Source organism: Bombyx mandarina, chromosome 01 (assembly GCF_030267445.1).
Source record: "Bombyx mandarina strain Sakado chromosome 01, ASM3026744v2".
In the NCBI taxonomy this organism is placed as follows: Eukaryota; Metazoa; Arthropoda; class Insecta; order Lepidoptera; family Bombycidae; genus Bombyx; species Bombyx mandarina.
Window position 1 is genome coordinate 19,519,450 of NC_143208.1, and position 21,545 is coordinate 19,540,994.

General features: G+C 36.8%; 2 protein-coding genes across 10 annotated transcripts in view; one reads left to right on the top strand and one right to left on the bottom strand.

The window, feature by feature from the left end:
* The window catches only part of fry (microtubule binding protein furry), a 177,739-nt gene that overhangs the window by 72,900 nt on the left and 83,294 nt on the right, over window positions 1-21,545 (bottom strand). The gene's annotated exons all lie outside the window — the stretch shown is intronic.
* NGR-A18 (neuropeptide receptor A18) overlaps window positions 1-21,545 on the top strand; it is a 40,458-nt gene that overhangs the window by 8,770 nt on the left and 10,143 nt on the right. For both annotated transcript variants that reach the window (XM_089732061.1, XM_028171005.2), the window contains exon 2: window positions 6,035-6,245. In XM_089732061.1, coding sequence (XP_089588187.1) covers window positions 6,035-6,245 — 211 coding nt within the window. The remainder of the gene's footprint in view (window positions 1-6,034; window positions 6,246-21,545) is intronic.

The window sequence follows — 21,545 nt, forward strand, 5'->3', positions numbered from 1 at the left end:
TTTGGAATCTGCCATTTTTATATGATTGCTCATTGAGTTTTCTCATTTTGGCGCATTGGCGCCAATTTTATTTTATTATATTATTATTATATATTATTATTTTATTATTATTTTAATATTATTATTTTAATATCGCAAAATATTGTACAATGTATTGACATTGTACAATATTTTGCGATATTAAAATAGAGTGAGGTGATAAAGAGAACCGAATCGCAGTGATTGCATTACACAAAGTAGGTATGGACCCAAATGCAATTTTTAAAACTCTCCATACGCTTGGTATTAGTAAAATGTTTGTGTACCGGGCTATTAATAGGTGCAATGAGACCTCCTCTGTTTGTGACAGAAAAAGATCTGGCCGTCCACGTAGTGTTCGTACAAAAAAGGTGGTCAAAGCAGTAAGGGAAAGAATTCGAAGAAATCCTGTCCGAAAGCAAAAGATTTTGTCTCGGGAGATGAAGATAGCACCTAGAACCATGTCGCGTATTTTAAAAAATGACTTAGGACTTGCAGCCTATAAGAGACGTACTGGTTATTTCTTACCTGATAATTTAAAAGAGAATAGGGTGGTAAAATCGAAACAACTACTGAAGCGGTACGCAAAGGGAGGTCATAGAAATTTTTTGTTTACGGATGAGAAAATATTTACAATTGAGCAACATTTTAACAAACAAAATGACCGTATTTATGCTCAAAGCTCTAAGGAAGCTTCCCAATTAGTCGACAAAGTGCAACGTGGGCACTATCCGACTTCAGTGATGGTTTGGTGGGGTATTAGCTATGGAGTGACTGGGCCATACTTTTGTGAAAAAGGTATCAAAACATCGGCACAAGTGTATCAAGATACCATTCTTGAGAAGATAGTGAAGCCCCTTAACAACACCATGTTCAATAATCAAGAATGGTCCTTCCAGCAAGCCTCGGCGCCAGGTCATAAAGCTCGGTCTACGCAGTCTTCATTGGAAACGAACGTTTTGAACTTCATCAGAGCTGAAGACTGGCCGTCGTCTAGTCCGCTGGATTATGATTTATGGTCAGTTTTAGAGAGTACGGCTAGCTCTAAACGCCATGATAATTTCGAGTCCCTAAAACAATCCGTACGATTGACAGTGAAAATTTTTCCATGGAAAGAGTGCGTGCTTCTATTGATAACTGGCCTCAACGTTTAAAGGGCTGTATTGCAGCCAATCGAGACCACATCGAATAAGTTTTTTATACTTTAAATTGTTTTATATTTATGTATTAAACTAACACACTGTGAAAGTAATAAATGTTATTAGCAATAGTTTTTTTTTGTTTTTTATTGTAATAGTATTTATGGCCAGACTAAGTATTTTAACATTCGAATATAAAAACAAAAATATTTCAAAGACGTTACTCCTTACGTTCATATTCATGCAAACGTGACCGCGTAATAATGAAATACTTAGGAACACTTATTACTGGTGGTAGGACCTCTTGTGAGTCCGCGCGGGTGGGTACCACCACCCTGCCTATTTCTGCCGTGAAGCAGTAATGCGTTTCGGTTTTAAGGGTGGGGCAGCCGTTGTAACTATACTTGAGACCTTAGAACTTGTATCTCAAGGTGGGTGGCGCATTTACGTTGTGGATGTCTATGGGCTCCAGTAACCACTTAACACCAGGTGGGCTTTGAGCTCGTCCACCCATCTAAGCAATAAAAAAAAAAAAAAAAAAAAGAACATGAAAGCTGGCTTCGTTCGTTACATCAAATAAATTCTCAAGGCGTTTTACAAAGAAACCGCAACTTCTACCTAAACGTACTTGTAAATTTGCAGAAAAACACTCGAAAAGCCTGTCGTCTAATTTGTTATCAGAATTGCTCGCTTAAATTAAGAAACCATTACGACTTGACTGCGGACTTGAGGTCAAGATAATCTACTTTATATTCCCCGAGTTTTGTTTCTTGACTCGATCAAATCAGATTGAGAAGGAAATCAAATATGGAATCGTTTCAGGTTTCGATTAATTGAAGCACTGCTCGATAAACGCTCTCTCTTAGTAAATAGCTGTGTTTTTGAAAGCCATCAAGGGTTTTATTAACGTCCAGACTGACAATGGATACAAAGATTCCTGGTGGAGACCACGTACTGGCAAGCGGGGTGTGGGACAGCCACTTCTACTAGACGGATCGTCGACTTAGTGATAATCGCTGGGTGACGTTGGATTCAGGTGGCAACGGACCGAACGCACTGGGGATCGATCGGAGTGGCCTATGTTCAGCACTGGACAGCTATAGGCTGAGATGATGATGATGATGATGACATTCGAATACTTTAAAATGTCGGGACTACAATAATACAACATAGTACTAAAAACGGAAGAGACTTCATATATTTATTTATTTGCTTTTCATCTCATAGGTAGGTGAAGGAAATCACGTCATATCCCCTGATGATTTGGTCATATGGTGGTTACTAGAATATCATCAAAGTTTATGTACCGTCATCTATAATAGCTTAAGACATGAGGCACAGTTGTATAACACTTACCCCACCTGTTAAATCAGAACGCGTGACTGATTTGCGGTATAAATAGCCATGGCTTAGAGGTGTAACCCCAGCAAATGCTAATTAGCAATTGCAGTGCACTGGTATAACATTCAGTGAGCGCTGATACCCATCCTCCGATGACTCCCTTACTTGCCTTTTACGATACCCACTCATGAAGTTGTGCCATTCTACAGTCACACACAATTTAATTTTTGTCGAATGTCTTCAATTTTAACGCAATCATAATCGACCGTGACTAGTTTGTAATGTATTTTGGAATCGAGGGGTTATTTTATATCGAGCATTCCGCTATTTGATTACTCCAAGAACTAGCAAGTTAGAACTAGCAATTATGAACCCAAATTGCAGTTTGTTTAAAATAAAAATGCTGCCGGATTTTTTATACTAAAATTACAACACATCGATAACAATATAAAATTACGGATCGTAACGTAATGTATAGGCGCAGTTATTTTTAATTCAGTGACCACAAATCTGAAATATATTTTCGCTTGTGTGTTAGCTACTTTGGTTTTATGTAAGATGTATCAAATTCCTAAAGACTAATAAATAAAAAAGCATTTGATTATCATCAACACCTGACGCTCAGGTGACGCCTCAGCTTTAGAGCCATGATATTTTTTATAACAGAGGCAGTCGGAAACATAGAGCGACACCTCGCAAACAACTATCGGACGCGTTTAATTCTCAGTACAATTTACACTTCTACTTCTATCATCTACTCTACCGCTGCCTGAAGTTCATTGTAAGATTTCAAACGCTTTTGAATGAACAGCATATGTTTGTACAGTTCAGTGTCGAGAACAGAGTCGCTCAAAAAGTAATTTACCGCGCGTTAGGGCTCTTTTTGAGGGAGTACTGATTTTCTAGCTTCTTCACTTTAAAATACAATAGCATTTTCCTCGATTTGCTTTCGGTTTTGTTCTTCGAAAGATAAGTATTAAAATAGATTCTACAAGCGACACATTTTGGTAAATAAATACAATATTCATAAGGACTTGTCACTACCGAAGCTGTTTCTTGAGACAGTAAAACATAGTAATCGATTAAATGTATATTTTAAGTGAAAAAGCAGTAGATATACAGGGTGTTTACTACTAAAATGAAGACTAACAACATCGTAGACAGTTTTTACGATCGACAATAAAATGCGCATTTACGCAAACTTTATTCAAGTAGAAATTCTTACACATGAGATGTTAGCGATTACACGTTGCGCGTATTTGTAATAAACATAAAATGCAGCGCTGGAACTTCAGTCCTTTACTTAATTTGTGGTGATGAAGCAACTTTTAAATTAGGTACATAAAGATTACGTCTGAAGCAAAACTAATCGTGAACCGGTAATTGCAATGAATTTTCTACAAACAAGGACCGTGCCGGAACGCGCTGACTTCAACTTCTACCTTATAATATCGTCTAATTAAAAATGCAAAGGGAAGTTTCTTCCTTGTTTGAGTGGGGTCGCTTTACTGACAACGTTGAAATTCGCGTTTCCGTCTGTCCCAAGTTAAATTTGAAGCAGACTAGCTACTATCATTTTGTTTTTCTACTGAATCCTTCTGTCTGAAGTCTACTGAATCTGAGTTATATTGAATGGATGGGTAATAAGCTTCAAGGCTAAGCATATAAATGTCGCAAATCTTGTGCCAAAAAGCATTATCATAATTAAATCAAATTTGTAATACCGATATCATTTGTGCGGAGCTATAATAATATTATGGTATTTTAATTGTGCCTTTATGTATTATATAATTGCATTATTTCAAAATTTACATAAATATATCAAATGCTTTATCAAATAGTAAATACACCAACTATATCACTTTACTATTTCAACGAGAGAATTTAAAAAGGCAAACTGCTGTTGAATCGATACATATCGTTTCGATTTTATTAAGCGTTTCTTAATTGAGTTTGTGTTCATCAAACTCTTTCGATTGACTAAATTTCTATTCTTAAAAGGCTGTTTTGTTTCGCACTTGTTCGCACATCAAGAAACTGTTAACACTAAACTGCGTACAAATTGTGTTCTCTTCTTCAGAGAAGCCGATGACTAAATTCGATTAAGATTCGATTAAGTTTATCGAGGCTACGCTGTTTGAACTAAATCGTTTTCGAGCGCGTGTCGTTAAACTTTCATTCATAGCGGCACCACTATTAACCGCAGTGGGTTAGCGTTAGGTAAACTTCTGTTATTGGTTCTGGCATGTGTCTCGTAGTTTTATTTTTAAATACACAAAAAGATTGTTACATCTTAAAATAAAGAAAATTTTATTAAAAATTGAATTGAATTATAAATAACAAAAAGCACGTAGTCGCAAAGACGGTTCGATATAATAAGAACAACAATGAGATTGTACTATAAAAACCTCGCTGCTAATTAGGAGCATCCTCTTCAACTCAGTTAAAATTTTTGTTTCACTGACGCTTGTGAACTTTTCTTTTTCGAAATCAAATACGGGTTTCTATAAAGGCTGTGGCGCACACACATTGCCTAAAGCTATACCACTTTATTGCTGGGTGACGTACCGTAAGCCCTTTATGGCGTCAACAAGATCCCGACTTACCACCCGAGCAATTTCTTCATTTCGAGTAATACTTTCTTTTCGCTGTCGCGTTTTGTAAGTGAAAGTTTAAAAAAAGCCTCCAGAATTCCATAACCGAATGCATTGAGTCGATGAAAGAAATGTAGATTTTTATTACAACTACATAGTTTGGATAGTTATAAAAGTGCAATTTGAAAATTATCTGTTGCAAACTTCAAATCATTTTGTTTATCGGACCGATTATTTCTGTTATTTACTCATTCTCATTGGACCGAAACTTCCGATTCGACTTTTATAATTATTACTGGAGACTCGATACATCAACAGGCTATTAAATCATTTTGGTGCGTTGTTTCTACAATCACTTTATTTCATACAATTCTTTATATAGGCGCGTTTAATGAGGCGTTGAACGAGACAGGAGTACTCTGAGAATTATTCGGTCCATGTTAATACAAAGCAGTGCTTGAACATGAGTTTGCGAGTAGATACCTGGTGTGAGGCAAGGGGACAGGTGAGACGCCTGCGATACCCGATCTCGTGTACACGCTACAAGACAGTCCAATTTCCCTCGGTCTATTGTTAAACGCCGCATGGAGATTTGTTATTCTCTTTGCGTTGCACCGATAACACAAGGCTCAGACGGGCAAGTTCAAGGGCGCCGAAACGTTTTCGCTTCGCTTCCGATTATAACCTCCCTAAGGGCAGAAGGGAGCGACGATTTCCCTTTGACGTTTCACGTTTACTGCATTAAATTCCCCGTTAATGTTGCATTATGTACTTCTGTTAGAACTGGGTATACCGAGTTACAGTTACAGGATATTCTGATAAGGTTACCTTTAGTTTGGTACAGGACAAATTCGAAGCTCGTACTTGCATTTGTAAGCATTGCGTATTTTAATAAAACGTTATATGTTTCTGTATAATTAATGTAACCGGTGTTTCGAACAGAACGAAGAAGAGTACAGCGGTCGGTGGGCGGCGGTTCAGCAGCTGAGCTTACTGTTCTTCAACACCAACTTCGGTATCAACTTCATGTTGTATTGCTTGAGCGGGCAAAACTTTCGTCGTGCGGTGCAGCAAACACTACCGTGCCTGAGGAAGCGTGCGGACCGTCGGGCGGCGCGGCGAGCCACGCAGACCAGACCGGGCAGTGGATCAAGTAAGTAGCTCACGATATTAAACGCATTTATACGTAGATTTTTTTTGTTGAATTACTGGTGGTAGGACGTGTTATGAGTCCGCACGGGTAGGTACCACCGCCCTGCCTATTTCTGCCGTGAATCAATTAATGCGTTTCGGTTTGAAGGGTGGGGTAGCCGTTGTAACTATACTGAGACCTTAGAACTTATATCTCAAGGTGGGTCGTAGATGTCTATGGGCTCCAGTAACCACTTAACACCAGGTAGGCTGTGACCTCGTCCACCCATCAAAACAATCAAAACAATATATCTATATATATATATATATAAATGAATTGCTGTTCGTTAGTCTCGCTAAAACTCGAGAACGGCTGGACCGATTTGTCTAATTTTGGTCTTGAATTATTCGTGGAAGACCAGAGAAGGTTTAAAAAATATGAAAATGTTCGGAATTATATTTTAAAAAAAATGAAGTTTATTTTATACAAAAGTTTAGGTCTTTTATTTATCGATTGAGGCACTACGAAGTTTGCCGGGTCAGCTAGTATATATATAAAAAACCTCGACAAAAGTAGTGACGCTTTTGAATGGATAGTATTGCTTGGTTTCCCTGAAGACTGATTTAAAAAAGACGACAACGTTATCGCTTTCGAGTTTTCACTTAACATATGGCAAAAAACAAATGGCATCATCGATAGCCAAAGCGGCTTTCCAAGTGATAAATCTCACACCCTTATGATTGTTTACATCAAACAGTATTTTTTCGAATCGTCTCGTGTGTTTAAATTTCAGAATTCGTAGCTGTGAAACTAACATCGGTTATGTACATAATAAATATTTAGTTTTAATTTAATTTTATTTGCTTAGTAGTACGAGTGTAATCACAGTCAATATATCATAGCAGGTATTGCTTTGATATTATCCTCGTGGAAATCAGGCCAAATAGCATCAAAGCATTATCTATAGGTACGAGTAACATAGAAACAACTGTAAAATAAAATTAATCGTCAGTCTTAAAAACACAAGACCTCATCATAATTATAATTTTACCTGTACATTTTTCTAGATTTCACTTATTTTATTGAAATAAGTTAAAAATCTCGCCCGAATACTCGCAACTACTTATCGAGAGACTTATTATGATTTAGCACACGTTAATATTAATATTTTTAATGGTACGCACTTTTTCTTTCTATACACAAAAACCAAATTGAAAATTCAGATTTAAACTCAAATTAAATTCGTTACAAATTAGTACGTTTTTACGAATAATAGTACGATAACTTTAGTAGAGTTAGGTAGTAGGTGAATAAAGACAAGAACAGAAAAAATATTTACTTTTGTTGTCTTGTTCACATTTTTCACATTGTTCATTTTGTGTTATTTTCTTTAATATGACTCCAAAGCTTGCATGTCAGCCCACTCGCCTTAGGATGTAGGTCGCAACTTGCATATTAGGCTGCAGTACTTAGCGTGACCGAGATTCAGCTGTCGTCAATATTCTCGTTACTTACGACTAATTTGTTTAGTTTAGATATACACCACAATAATCGTCCAATGTTCGACATACCGATATCATTTACACATATATTTAAATATACATTTCGAATCTATATATTTTATGGAATTATGTTTAACAATACAGGCGTGATTCAAGATTGAGATTGATAAGTACCATTAGGCATATATTTTTAAATATTGCACATAAATGGAACACAAAATTAGTTTTCATTATTTTAATAAAAATATATAAGATTTAAATTTACTAAACAAATTGAAGAGAGAAAAAAAATCCATTTTACTACTATTACCTAGATGATTATTATCCGATGGTCATTCAATAGAAATATTTGATCATCTTGAACGAACTGTACAGCGGATTAGCTGATAGGACCTTAGTGTAATCATAATACCAAACGGTGAAAACATACCATATATTCCTAGTCGATCGGAGCCATCAAGAAAGCCTATGTTGGAATTTTTTAACGGACGGTAAACGACTTTGTATGATGAAAGCAACGTTAAATATAATATTACAAAAAAAAGTCGAAGTAAAAAATAAACTGACTGCTCCAACGAGCAATAATAATATTGCGAGACGATCCTTTGCTAAAAAATATAGCCTTCTCGCTACGGTTTCACAAGGGTGTGTTCAGCAATCAAGTTTTTATTTTGTTGAGATGATTCATAAAGTTCGCTGAAGAATCAAAGAAGATGCGTTCCTTGCCCGCAGCAGCTCATTTTATTTGAGAAAAAAAAGCAACAACGTAACGTATGCAAAATCAGTAAGAATAAGTAGTTTGTAAACTTTATATTTTAAATCTTGGTAAATTCTGAATAAGTTTTTCCGGACATAAAAATGTAAATTTTGGTGTATCGATGAGTTCGCGTACTTACTTGTTGTACCCGTATACAAGTATCCACCCAAGATGAGACGTTTGCCATTCACCTTGAGGCCTGAGGTTGAACTCTAAATTTTATTGCCAACATTATTGATATACCCTAAAAAATGCAACTGTATACTATATACCCTTCAAACTGGAACTGTTTAATGGTCGATCGAATCGAGATTTCGGTCGCAAATGTCAAGGGGGATGACGGCATTCGCGTCGGGATATCAACGGGCACCAGCTGGGCTATGAGCTAATTCACCCACCTAAGCAAAAATGTTTCTCATCAGTACATCGCGCGCTTGACTTACTCATTACTTCATGTAAATTTCAATCCGTATACAATCCGCCAACGTCGGATATGAGACTGTAAGACTATAATATTTATTTCATTTTGAAACCTGGGCAGCTTTTCTATTATATGGGCTATGGGCATGGGCATTTAAAAACGATACAAAAGTATGGCTACAGAGGGAAAAGTCAGTTCGAATTTGTTTACGGAAAATTGTTGCGAAACGACAGATATGAGATACTGCAATACAAGGGTTAAGCGAACTCAATGTTCTTTTTTAACGTTCACTTTTCAGTGAGGTAATGTTTTTTTGTTCGTTGAGACGTGCCCGCGGCGTACTGGTTCCCTTTTTAAGCCGTAGCGCACGCTTGCTTGTGCGGCATAAATAAACAGCAAGGAAATCGTTGTTTGAGTTCCGATTTCCTTCGCCGCGGAAGCCGTCCGTATGTACTCCGATAATTTTATATCTGTCCCAGGAACAAACTACATGTATACTACAGTAATACGAACGTTTTACTCTTTAAACTTTCTGATTTTATGGGCCATCAACGTAACTGAATAATGTGAATAATTACATAGTAATCCGTTGTCATGAATGTTTCAACATTGTGATGAGAGGGTTCAACTCCGCAGATTTAAGCCTTGTGTTTAAGGTAGTAAAATATTATATTCGGTAATCGGTATCACTCGTCAGTGATCAGCGATCGGTTGACTACGAGGGCTGCACTAAAAGTATCGGGAATGGAATATTTCCACTGTTCCTGTCATATTAAAATCTTTTTAATTGAAAACTCCTTGGTTTTAATAATCGAATACCATTTATTTATTTAAAAAAAGATTCTCGGTCTTGTCAAACTTGTTTAGTCGTTGAGAAAATGGAATTGACTCGAGAAAATTCAAGAGCGATGATTTATTATGACTTTCGAAGTGGTTTAACACAAAAACAGTGTGTTGACCGGATGATTTCTACATTTGGTGATGAAGCCCCACCCAAAACCACAATTTATCGCTGGTTTGCTGAGTTTCAACGTGGACGTGTCAAGCTCAGTGATGATCCCCGTCAAGGTCGTCCAAAAACTGCAGTCACCCAAGAAAACGTTGATGCTGTGCGTAAGCTGATTGAGGAAGATCGACATGTGACATACCGCGAAATTCAGGCAACTTTAGACATTGGCATGAGTCAAATACAAATAATCTTGCATGAACAATTAGGTGTAAAAAAGTTGTTTTCCCGATGGATACCGCATTCGCTCTGTGAAGAGCAAAAAGCGGCTCGCGTTACTTGGTGCGTCAGAACTCTCGAAAGATTCCACGCAGGATCCTCAAATGCTCTATACAACATTGTATCAGGTGACGAATCTTGGATATACGCGTACGAACCCGAAACAAAAAATCAGTCACGAGTTTCGGTGTTCGAAAATGAGTTAAAGCCAACAAAAATTGTTCGTTCACGGAGTGTTGCAAAAAAAAATGGTGGCCACGTTTGTCTCCAAAACCGGCCATGTTACGACTATTCCTCTTGAGGGACAAAGAACGGTTAATGCAGAATGGTATGCTAGCATTTGTTTGCCACAGGTCGTTTCTGAACTCCGTAAAGAGAACTGCAACCGCCGCATCATCCTTCATCACGACAATGCGAGTTCTCACACCGCGCACAGAACAAAAGAGTTTTTAGAGCAAGAAAACATAGAATTATTAGACCATCCGCCGTACAGCCCCGACCTAAGCCCTAATGATTTCTATACTTTCCCTAAAATAAAGAATAAATTGCGTGGACAGAGATTTTCATCACCTGAAGAAGCTGTGGACGCCTACAAAACGGCAATTTTGGAGACCCCAACTTCTGAATGGAATGGTTGCTTCAATGATAGGTTCCATCGTATGGAAAAATGTGTCAAATTTCGCGGAGAATACTTCGAAAAGCGATAAATACATTTTTAAATAGTAATGTTGTGTCACTTCGTTAATTCCCGAAATTTTCAGTGCCGCCCTCGTATAATGCAGTTCGCCATTTGTTTTTAATTCACTTTCAACATAAACATGCTTTGTAAATAATGTCGTCAGTGAAATCATTTGTTATGTAATGTAACTATACTTGAGACCTTAGAACTTATTCTCAAGGTGGGTAGCGCATCTACGCTGTAGATGTCTATAGGCTCCAGTAACCACTTAACATCAAGTGGGCTGTAAGCTCGTCCACACATCTAAGCAATAAAAAAAATTGGCTAATTTTACGACAAAATTCCTCACGAGCTCTTTAATAAAGCCAACACACACAGTTCAATGGAACGTAATGAAACCAAAGCACACAGTCTTTACGCCAGTATTACTTCCCACTTATTAGCATGCCTTTGTCTCTGTAGTAAAGTGTAGTAGTCTCGGCTCCGTCAAATAAACAAACAACAAACACGCAGCAGACAGACACTGAGTGTAGCTGGAGAGTGCAAACTTGTTTAATAACAGTTAGCGAGCAGTCGCACCTTGTTTTAAACGTATGAAAGTGCATCACTGCACACAAGCCGATAAGGGGTGATTCAATAATATAAACAGACACGCAACTCATTCACGACGCCACTGGATTTTTTTAACACATTGACTGCCATGTAGGTCACCGGTGCCCAACGCGGCGCACTGAAGTGATTATGTCTATCGCTGTTGCTAAGGCAACTGGAATGCCTAAGTTTGCCTTCTTTTGTTTTATTCTTTTAGGTCTCTTAAAAATAGATTCATTCTCACTATCTTCGGATTCGTCTTTCCTAGAGCTTACCAGATATTCCAGCGGCTTACTAAGAAGATCGAAGACAGAAATCGACATACATCACTTCAGTGCGCCGTGTAGGGCACCGGTGACCTACATGGCAGTCAATGAGTTAAAGAACACCATATCTATATAAGCTCACACAGCGTTATATTTTAGTCTTGTAAGAACGAACGTTCTTTTGCTTTGTTTGTTTGCGAGTGGAAACATCAGTCGTAAATTAGATTTTCTGCATATACTGAGCGTGGGTGTTCTTCAAATATTTAGGGCGCTCCGTCGTAAACTATGCAATGCGTGCTAAATCAAAAATATAGAAGATAAACGCATTAGAAGTAATATTTGATGACTTAATATCGATCGTCATTTTCATTATTCAGTTAGTCTCCATGTCAGTTTGGAACAAAATCGGTATTTGTTGATAATCAAATAATAGGTAGTCACAGTAAGCTCGCTACTACATCTGAACCGTCCTTCATCAACAAGGTCAAAATCGGTGTCTATATTATACAAACAAACAGTTTTGTATAATAATGACTATCGACAGGTGGGAATATTCTATGAAATTACATGAAGATTACGAGTAATTCTGTAGTCGATAGGTTAGTAGAGATGTACCAAAACCCCCGGGCATTGTCGCTTGTTGTGGTCAACGAGCCTGTACATATACAGATGTTCAGCTCGCACCGGAGATTTAGTGTAGCCATCTCCCTCAGACCTCGATGGTTATTAGGGGCTGTGACGACGCTTAATCGAAAACTGATTGTTTGCCTTCCTGATGAAAAAGAGCATTGACTCGCTTACTCGATGCAAAAAATTATCTGAATTGCTTCAAAACACTGCATTATGAGGTTGAAGCGGTTTAGAAGCTACATAGACATAGACATAGACTACATAGTCCACCAGTTCGGTGTTGTGATATATATAAATATATATATGACCGGACATGGCTTGAATGGATTATTGTCGCAATTTGGTCGCGAAAAAATTCTTTGCCATGGAATTATTATTGATATTAAAGGATATTATTATTGATTCTTACAAAATTAGTTTAGCACCATGTTTTCCGCTCTCCTTTATATTATAGGGTGGCAAAAATTAAAGAGAATATGTGGTTTTTTATTGACTTAGTAGGCAGACGAACATACGGGCCACTTGGCGGTGAGTGGTTACCGTCGCGCATAGGAAACGACGTGTAGTTAAGTTCATTCCAAAATCGGTTGGTACTAGGCTGCACTAAAAGTATCGGGAATGGAATATTTCCACTGTTACTGTCATATTAAAATCTTTTTAATTGAAAACTCCTTGGTTTTAAAAATCGAATACCATTTATTTATTTAAAAAAAGATTCTCAGTCTTGTCACGAGGTTTTGTCAAACTTGTTTAGTCGTTGAGAAAATGGAATTGACTCGAAAAAATTCAAGAGCGATGATTTATTATGACTTTCGAAGTGGTTTAACACAAAAACAGTGTGTTGACCGGATGATTTCTGCATTTGGTGATGAAGCCCCATCCAAAACCACAATTTATCGCTGATTTGCTGAGTTTCAACGTGGACGTGTCAAGCTCAGTGATGATCCCCGTCAAGGTCGTCCAAAAACTGCAGTCACCCAAGAAAACGTTGATGCTGTGCGTAAGCTGATTGAGGAAGATCGACATGTGACATACCGCGAAATTCAGGCAACTTTAGACATTGGCATGAGTCAAATACAAATAATCTTGCATGAACAATTTTAGGTGTAAAAAAGTTGTTTTCGGTGACGAATCTTGGATATACGCGTACGAACCCGAAACAAAAAACCAGTCACGAGTTTGGGTGTTCGAAAATGAGTTAAAGCCAACAAAAATTGTTCGTTCACGGAGTGTTGCAAAAAAAATGGTGGCCACGTTTGTCTCCAAAACCGGCCATGTTACGACTATTCCTCTTGAGGGACAAAGAACGGTTAATGCAGAATGGTATGCTAGCATTTGTTTGCCACAGGTCGTTTCTGAACTCCGTAAAGAGAACTGCAACCGCTGCATCATCCTCCATCACGACAATGCGAGTTCTCACACCGTGCACAGAACAAAAGGGTTTTTAGAGCAAGAAAACATAAAATTATTAGACCATCTGCCGTACAGCCCCGACCTAAGCCCTAATGATTTCTATACTTTCCCTAAAATAAAGAATAAATTGCGTGGACAGAGATTTTCATCACCTGAAGAAGCTGTGGACGCCTACAAAACGGCCATTTTGGAGACCCCAACTTCCGAATGGAATGGTTGCTGCAATGATTGGTTCCATCGTATGGAAAAATGTGTCAAATTTCGCGGAGAATACTCCGAAAAGCAATAAATACATTTTTAAATAGTAATGTTGTGTCACTTCGTTAATTCCCGAAATTTTCAGTGCCGCCCTCGTACTTAGAATAAAATATCTCTGGAACACAGCGGTTTTAGGTGTCATGAAAGAACTCTCTCTACTTCGGAAGCGGCCGATGCGGTAGATAAAGCAAGAGGATGTGAGCGTCTTAAAAAATAAAATTTTAATAATGAAAACCTCCAATAAAATAAAATATTGAGATTTGTTTGGTAGTGAACTGCCAGGGACGTAACAGTCGACCCCTTTGTCATAGGACCCCTACGAACACATGAATACAAAAAAGAATTTGTGTATTAATTGAGTATACAGCAAATGTAATATCCGTCCATCTGTAATTTTGATGGGTAGGCGTCACGTGGCCTCTAGGTTTATCTGGAACACCCCTCCGATGAATCCTAGGGCTTTCAAAATGGTCCCTCTTCAGTGATTATCCCTTTCTAGCACTCGTCCAAAATGTAATTAAATAGTTCCTTTGAGGATTAGATTTCGTGCCGACATAGTGATTTGAAAATAATTATTAATCCAACAGTTGGACAAACGGAGTGCAGTTTCATTACAGATCTGTTTGTGCAACGAGGTCTAAAAGTTTAAATCAAATTTTTGTGAAGTGAGTGACATGGAGCCCGAAGTGGATAGAACTTTGCAATTTGTTTCCATCCTTCATGTTCTATTTGTAACGATTTATACGAATCTGAACTTGAACTAGTATTTCAAACTGACTTTTAAAATAGCCCGTGCTCTGTTCCAAGAATTCATTGGAGTTATTGTTTACTTATTCCATTAGACGGGATGGATCTATGTGACGTCTAAACTCGAACAGACAGAACATCAACGAATAAACAAGACATTTCAGAAATATGTGTGTTGAAAACTAATGTGGCACATTACGTGCTTACAATGGAATTTAAAGTGTTTTTTGGGATATTCTCGAAGTTGCAAAATTATGTTGCAAAACTTATAAATTTTATAAGTTTTGCAACATAATTTTCATGATGCGCGAATTCTCAGCTGTCACCTAGGTTAGCACCTATAATCTATATATTAATACGTGAAGCAAAAACTTTGTATCCTTTTTTACGAAAATTGCGCGGACGGAGGAGTATTAAATTTTCCACACTTATAGAGAATATAGAGAAGAAGTGCACAATGCTAATATTTTTTTAAAAATAATACATAAAAGATACATTAAATCAATAAAGAAAACATTACACACACTACATACCATGTATTTGACGCACACACGCATGCATACATTTATTGTCAAACTTTTGTTCTTGAGGTCTGTTGTCAAATTGAGATTAAATATTGTTTGTCTTTGTTAATATTTTTTGTAGTGTAGTCTTGGCGAAATTTGTGATTATAGAAGTATAAAATACAATCATAATAGTGTACAAGCTTGCAATTCCAATTAATTATAGTCGAATTTCGACTACTGCGGGACCTCTAGTAATAATAATCAGGCTAAGGCCGCTCTTCCAATTAATATCTGCGTAGATATAGTAATTTAAAAAAATAAATGTATTTTTTCAATTACATTGGAATGTTTACACCATTGTTTTTTTTAAAGAATAAATGGTCTCACTCTTTTAATGAACATCATTTAATTTGAAGGCAATTTTCAGAATGTATTTTATTAAAATATTTCAAACCTTTCGGCCATAATTTTTCGATTATCACTTGAATTTCTATACTTATACTACTAGCTTGAAGTGAAGCCAAGCCTTTCTGATTGACATTGAATTTCTATAACTAAAAACAGTAGGTGACATGAAAATTTAAACGCTTCATAGCCGCGTTTATCGTTTTCACGGTTTTTTTGTTAATATTATATTACACATCCATATATAATATTATATATATTATATAATACATAAATTAAATATACTTAATTAATTTCATGTTACGTTATAAACTCCAAATTCAAATTCAAATTCAAAATCATTTATTTCAACTTGGATGTCATCAAAAACACACTTGTTGAATGTCAAAATGTAAAAGAAAATGTTAACTCTACCACCGGTTCCAAAAAAAGCCACAGTCCTGAGAAGAACCGGCGAAACAAACTCAGCGGGCTTTTTTTTTTTTTTTGTATTTTCTCAACTATTTTCTTTTTTTTTAAACAAGAAAACATATTTACAGTATACAAAAAAAACAAGTCAAAAAAATACAATTCAAATAAATAATAATAATAATGAAAAATGAAAAGGCCAGGAGCGAACGCCTCATTCCCACGTAGTGCCATCTAGTAAAAAATCCTTAACTTTATAATATGCCTTGTTGCACAAACGTTCCTTGACAGTTTTCTTAAATCTATGAACAGGTAGTAGTTGAACGTTTTGTGGGATCTTGTTGAAAAGCTGTACACCCAGCCCCCTGAAAGAGTTGCTTATTTTCTTAATTCGAGCCGCCGGCAACGCAAGCCTATGTTTGTTCCTAGTGTTCACATTATGCAAATCGCAGACTCTGGGGAATTCTACAATGTTTTTACGCACGTACAATAAATTTTCAAAAATGTATTGGGACGCTAAAGTTAGAATTTTGATTTCCTTAAACTTGTCCCTCAAGGATTCCCTCGGGTGCATATTATAAATAGCACGAATAGCCCTCTTCTGCAGGATGAAAATCGTTTCGACATCGGCAGCATTGCCCCATAGCAAAATGCCATAGGACATAACACTATGAAAATAACTGAAATAAACTAGACGTGCCGTATCTTCATCAGTATACGTTCGTATTTTTTTTACCGCAAACGCTGCAGAACTAAGTCTATTCGCTAACTTGCATATGTGAGGACCCCACTGCAGCCTGGAATCAACTGTTATACCAAGAAAAACTGTCGAATCAACAAGCTCCAGTGTCTCTCCACTTACAATGATATTAGTGTCTACTTGTCTAACATTAGGTGTGGTAAATTTTATACATTTTGTTTTTTTGTTATTTAATAACAGATTATTAACACTAAACCAATGTACCACGCGCGAGATAGCATCATTCACATCGTCATAATCTTCCAATTGTCGTTTAATTTTAAACAATAAGGATGTATCATCAGCGAATAATACGACCTCGTGACGGGTTTCAATAAACTTTGGTAAATCATTGATATACACAAGAAATAAGAAGGGACCCAATATGGAACCCTGAGGAACACCCATATTAAGTAAGACACCGGAAGATCTCTTTCCTTTAACGTCTACCTTTTGGATTCTTCCGAGCTATATATAATTAGAGACGTCCCAACTAGTCCCAACTAGTAAGGAATAACGAGTGTTGTATAGTCACAACGAAGGAGGAAGCGGACGATCCAAAATAACGTTTGACTTAATAAACTCGATTTAGAATTCGGTACACCCCTTAGTTGTTTTATCCACTAAGACATCCTGACGGCTGTGGTAACTAATGCTCCTTTAGAACTCACGCCCCGTACCAAGAGAACGGCGCATTTTGGAAATTTTAAACAACAAGTATAGTTGTTCTTTAAGTAATAATAGAAATTTGGCAACACTGAATACGTGATACGCATAACAGAGACTCGGATTATTCCTCCCTAAGCTGGTACGGTATGGAAGCTATGGCAAATATTGGCCAACGATATCGGATAATTAAAGTTTACTCGCGAACCACGAAACGGTCATACATCAACACTCCCTGGCCATTGAACATAACTCTCTCTCTGTACACGCCTCATTACACGGGGTCAAACTGAACGTAAAACAATATTTATCCTTTACCTTTCTTATGGCCGACCTTGCTCTGCGATACTTTCGTCAGCATGTTTTTGTATAGCGCACAATTCATAAAAGTGTACAGTGAAATTATTTATGTGTCCTATTTTTATCCTACCTAAGCTGATAGCCTATTTCAGCCTAACCTTAACTAGTAGGTGAGCTCACGGGGCTCAAACCGGAGTGATGCTAACACTGACCCTAGCAAGAGCAGTGCTTCGCAGAATCTACCACCGGATCGGAAGCGCGACCCACTGAGAAGATCCGGCGAAAAACTCAGTGGGCTGTGTCTGTGGGTTAATTCGCTCGTCGAGCCCTTCGTCGCAAGCGACGGGTTCGACGAGGACGGTGACCGGTACTTGTGGTACCTAAAAGCACCGTTAATGGATCGGCAGGATCCATAATGACGTGTTTTGGACATATGTATGTATAGTGTTCATTTCGTAAGATTAGCGTTATACGAGCAGTGAATATCTCCTAGGTATCCTAATGTTTTTATGAAACCTAGTGTTTGCTCAACTATCAAAATTACACCATCACTGATACCTCAAGATTTAGATTCATCTTATTTATTACCTAGCCTATTTTTCGTTTTTGACATTTCAATAAAATATTTCCAAATTGTTTTATTGATAACGCTAAATCCCTTCAATGATTGCTGAAAAAGATGAATAAATAAAAAACACAATTCGTTGACAAACATTAATTATTTTGCCTCCGTCTGTTACATATACACACTTAAATGATTTTAAAGCTTGTTTATAATTTGCCGGTTCGATATTAATCGGAAATCACCGGTATCAGAAAACGGTAGGAATGGTTGATGGTTTGGTAATTGTTTGACCTTGCGTTTACACAATCAACTATAATGCTAATATTAGGGATATGATAAGCGTTTAAAAATATTTTCTTTTGTCTTTTGTAGATTAAGTCAGATAGCGTTGAAAAACACGCAGTACGTTTCCGACGTTACTGGTTTGCGAGCAGTAACTGCACACTACTTAGGCACTGACCACCATGCCATAAATAATTAAGAACATAATTTAATTTGCGCTAAACAAAATGAGAATTCATTTGCAAATTAGTTCATTTGCTTCAATATTGCCCGAATCAACGGTTTGTTTGCGGAAAATAATATGTTTGAAGCATTGCGATATAGTTATAATACATATTAATACACGGCTGTTCAATTCCATTCCCTACAATTGTTAACTTAAAAAAAATGATTGAAGCCTGATTGGATGTTGTAATTTAATTAATGTGAATTCGAATACTTCGGTAATAAAGTATGGAGAAGTCAAAAACATAATGGCAATACATTTCAGTCATCCGCGATCAAATAAAGTTTTAAATACAAATCTCGGAGGCGAATGTAGAAATTATTTGCTCCGAATTCATTCGGCAAGATTAAGTGTAAATGAAAAGCTTTTCTCTTCAGTAAACCGTTCGTAATGAGGCGGATTTGTTTGTACGAACAAAACGACTGATCTATATTTATTGAGTTTGACGATTCAGCATTCAATAAAAGCTTCCTACATTTCCAAGTTCTCTTCGAAGGTGAAACACCTTTATGTGTTAATCTGAGTCAAACGATGTGCGTACACAAGGGTCGCCCGGACACATACATTAACGCTAAAGTTAGAAATTCAAATTTAGCTTAGCAATTTTAAGTGGTATCTGTGAGATGATGATCTCGATCAATCATTTTCCTTCGTTCGATATATTTATAATGGTATTTTATTCAAGAACTTTAGTGTATCTCTTTGTAATTGAAATATTTGATGAACGAAAATGTTTCTATGGTAAAATTGCCCTTTTTGATACGGTTATGACAGTTCGGATTTAAAAAAAGTTTTTTATGGTATATAGTAAGTAAAAGCTTCAAGGTTAGCTTTAATAATAACTAATGTTTATTTGGTGAGACAATAGAATCTGACCTACAATAGTGGGCCTATAAAAGTGGGTTTTGGCGTAAAAGTCTTGAAGATCTGGGACTCTGTGATTTAGGTCGTCGTAATGAAGCGTGCAGAATGAGACCGTCGAGCGAGCACTTTTGTTCTAAACGCCTTGGAGTATGTATAGAACAATTTGTCCCTTGCCCCTGCCCTAGCAGTGACTCTCATAACCTTTAATATAGCGGACAATCGCGACTTATTGCGTCACTTATTTAATCAGGGATTTAAGTCTGAAACCGCTCATTAAATAACTTGTTTACGTTGGGGCTCTTTTCGAATACAGATACCAGACTACCCTCGTCAAAAATAAATATTGTTTTGTCGTATCAATTTCTTTTACCAAAATTGTTCATCATCGTAAATATCATGGAAGCAAGCCTCATCCATACGAGCTTCAGAATACATTAATCTATCATGATACGGCGATATATTTTTTTCACGAAGTGTAGATAACACATGGGACTTATGTTCGCGGAACTCTCAGGGTGTTCGGTCAATTTTAGTATCGTAAGAATTATTTTTCCGTTCTTAAGCCTGGAAGAGACAAAGTACAACTTGTATTTACGACTAAAGATGATTTGCATTTTGTTTTACTCGTAGATCGAAGAAGTTTGGTGGCCAGTTCGACTCTACGCCTTCCGAGAATTTTGAAGCAGGAAAATATAAGAGAAGTTTCTGAATTCGTATAACGTTAAAATAAGATCGGTAGAAATTTTAGCTTAAGTTAGTAATGAAATAAATCTACAGATTCTTTCTTAGCTTAGTGACACAAATAATGCTGCTACTTTATTAGGTACCTATGCATTTCACGCGACTATGTATTTAATATATTTGATTATCAAAAAAAATACTTTCTTCTTTCACGCTTCTGCCTCGCAATTAATTGACACAAATTTCTTTGGTCTCAGCAATTTGCTATAAGTAATTAGTTTCCAAATTCCACACGTTCGATTTAGTTTTGTTATTGTTATTTAGAGAACGAACATTCCGTTTCCGTGAATATTATTCATGTTACGCTACAAGCGATACTACACTTTCAAATGTAATAAAATTTATTAAAGTTAATATAAGTTTTTAACAAGACGGAAAAACGTAGATTCAAAGTAACTCAAACTTAAAGAAGCAATTAAGTGAGCTTCTTAACTGACTTCACACTAGCTTTAAATCCTAGCGGAAGGATAAACTTTCTCACAGTTTTAGCTGAGACTGGTTATAGGATCCCCGATAAGTTCCTGATAGTATTTCTCGCAAGTCGATATTGTTGGAGTTCACTGTCTATAGATCTGGTTTCAAGAAGCTTAATTTCTTGGCTGAAATCAAGATGACTGACTGCGAGTTTTTCTCTTACCCCGTTGTTAAAACACGTAGGTAGCATTATTTATTATCTTTTGGTTTTGGCAAATTTGGCTGTGGAAATTTAATTTAAAGCACCCTACGTACTTACGAGGCTCTTCTGCTTTCAGCCAATTTATACTCATATTACCAATCCGAAAGTGAGTAGTTGTTACACTTTCTTGTCTTAGCTAATCAAACAAATCGTTACGAATTTTGCATACGTGTTCTCAGAAAATACTCTTACAAAGACGACTGCTTTAAAGAAGTAACATTTTCGCCGCATACATTTTAGAATAATTTCAGTCAAGCCGTGGGTAAAAGCTTTTGAGGAATAATTAAAGGAAGTCTAAGCGTTATTACATGTAATTGGAAACATGTTTTAATTAAAAATATGCGTAAAGGTTGAAGTCATTAATGGAGCTCAGTATTATATGTGAGGTAGAGACGCGTTGCCCGAAAGATGAATCGGAAAATTCTTTTATGAAAATTCGTTTAACGTTTAAGTT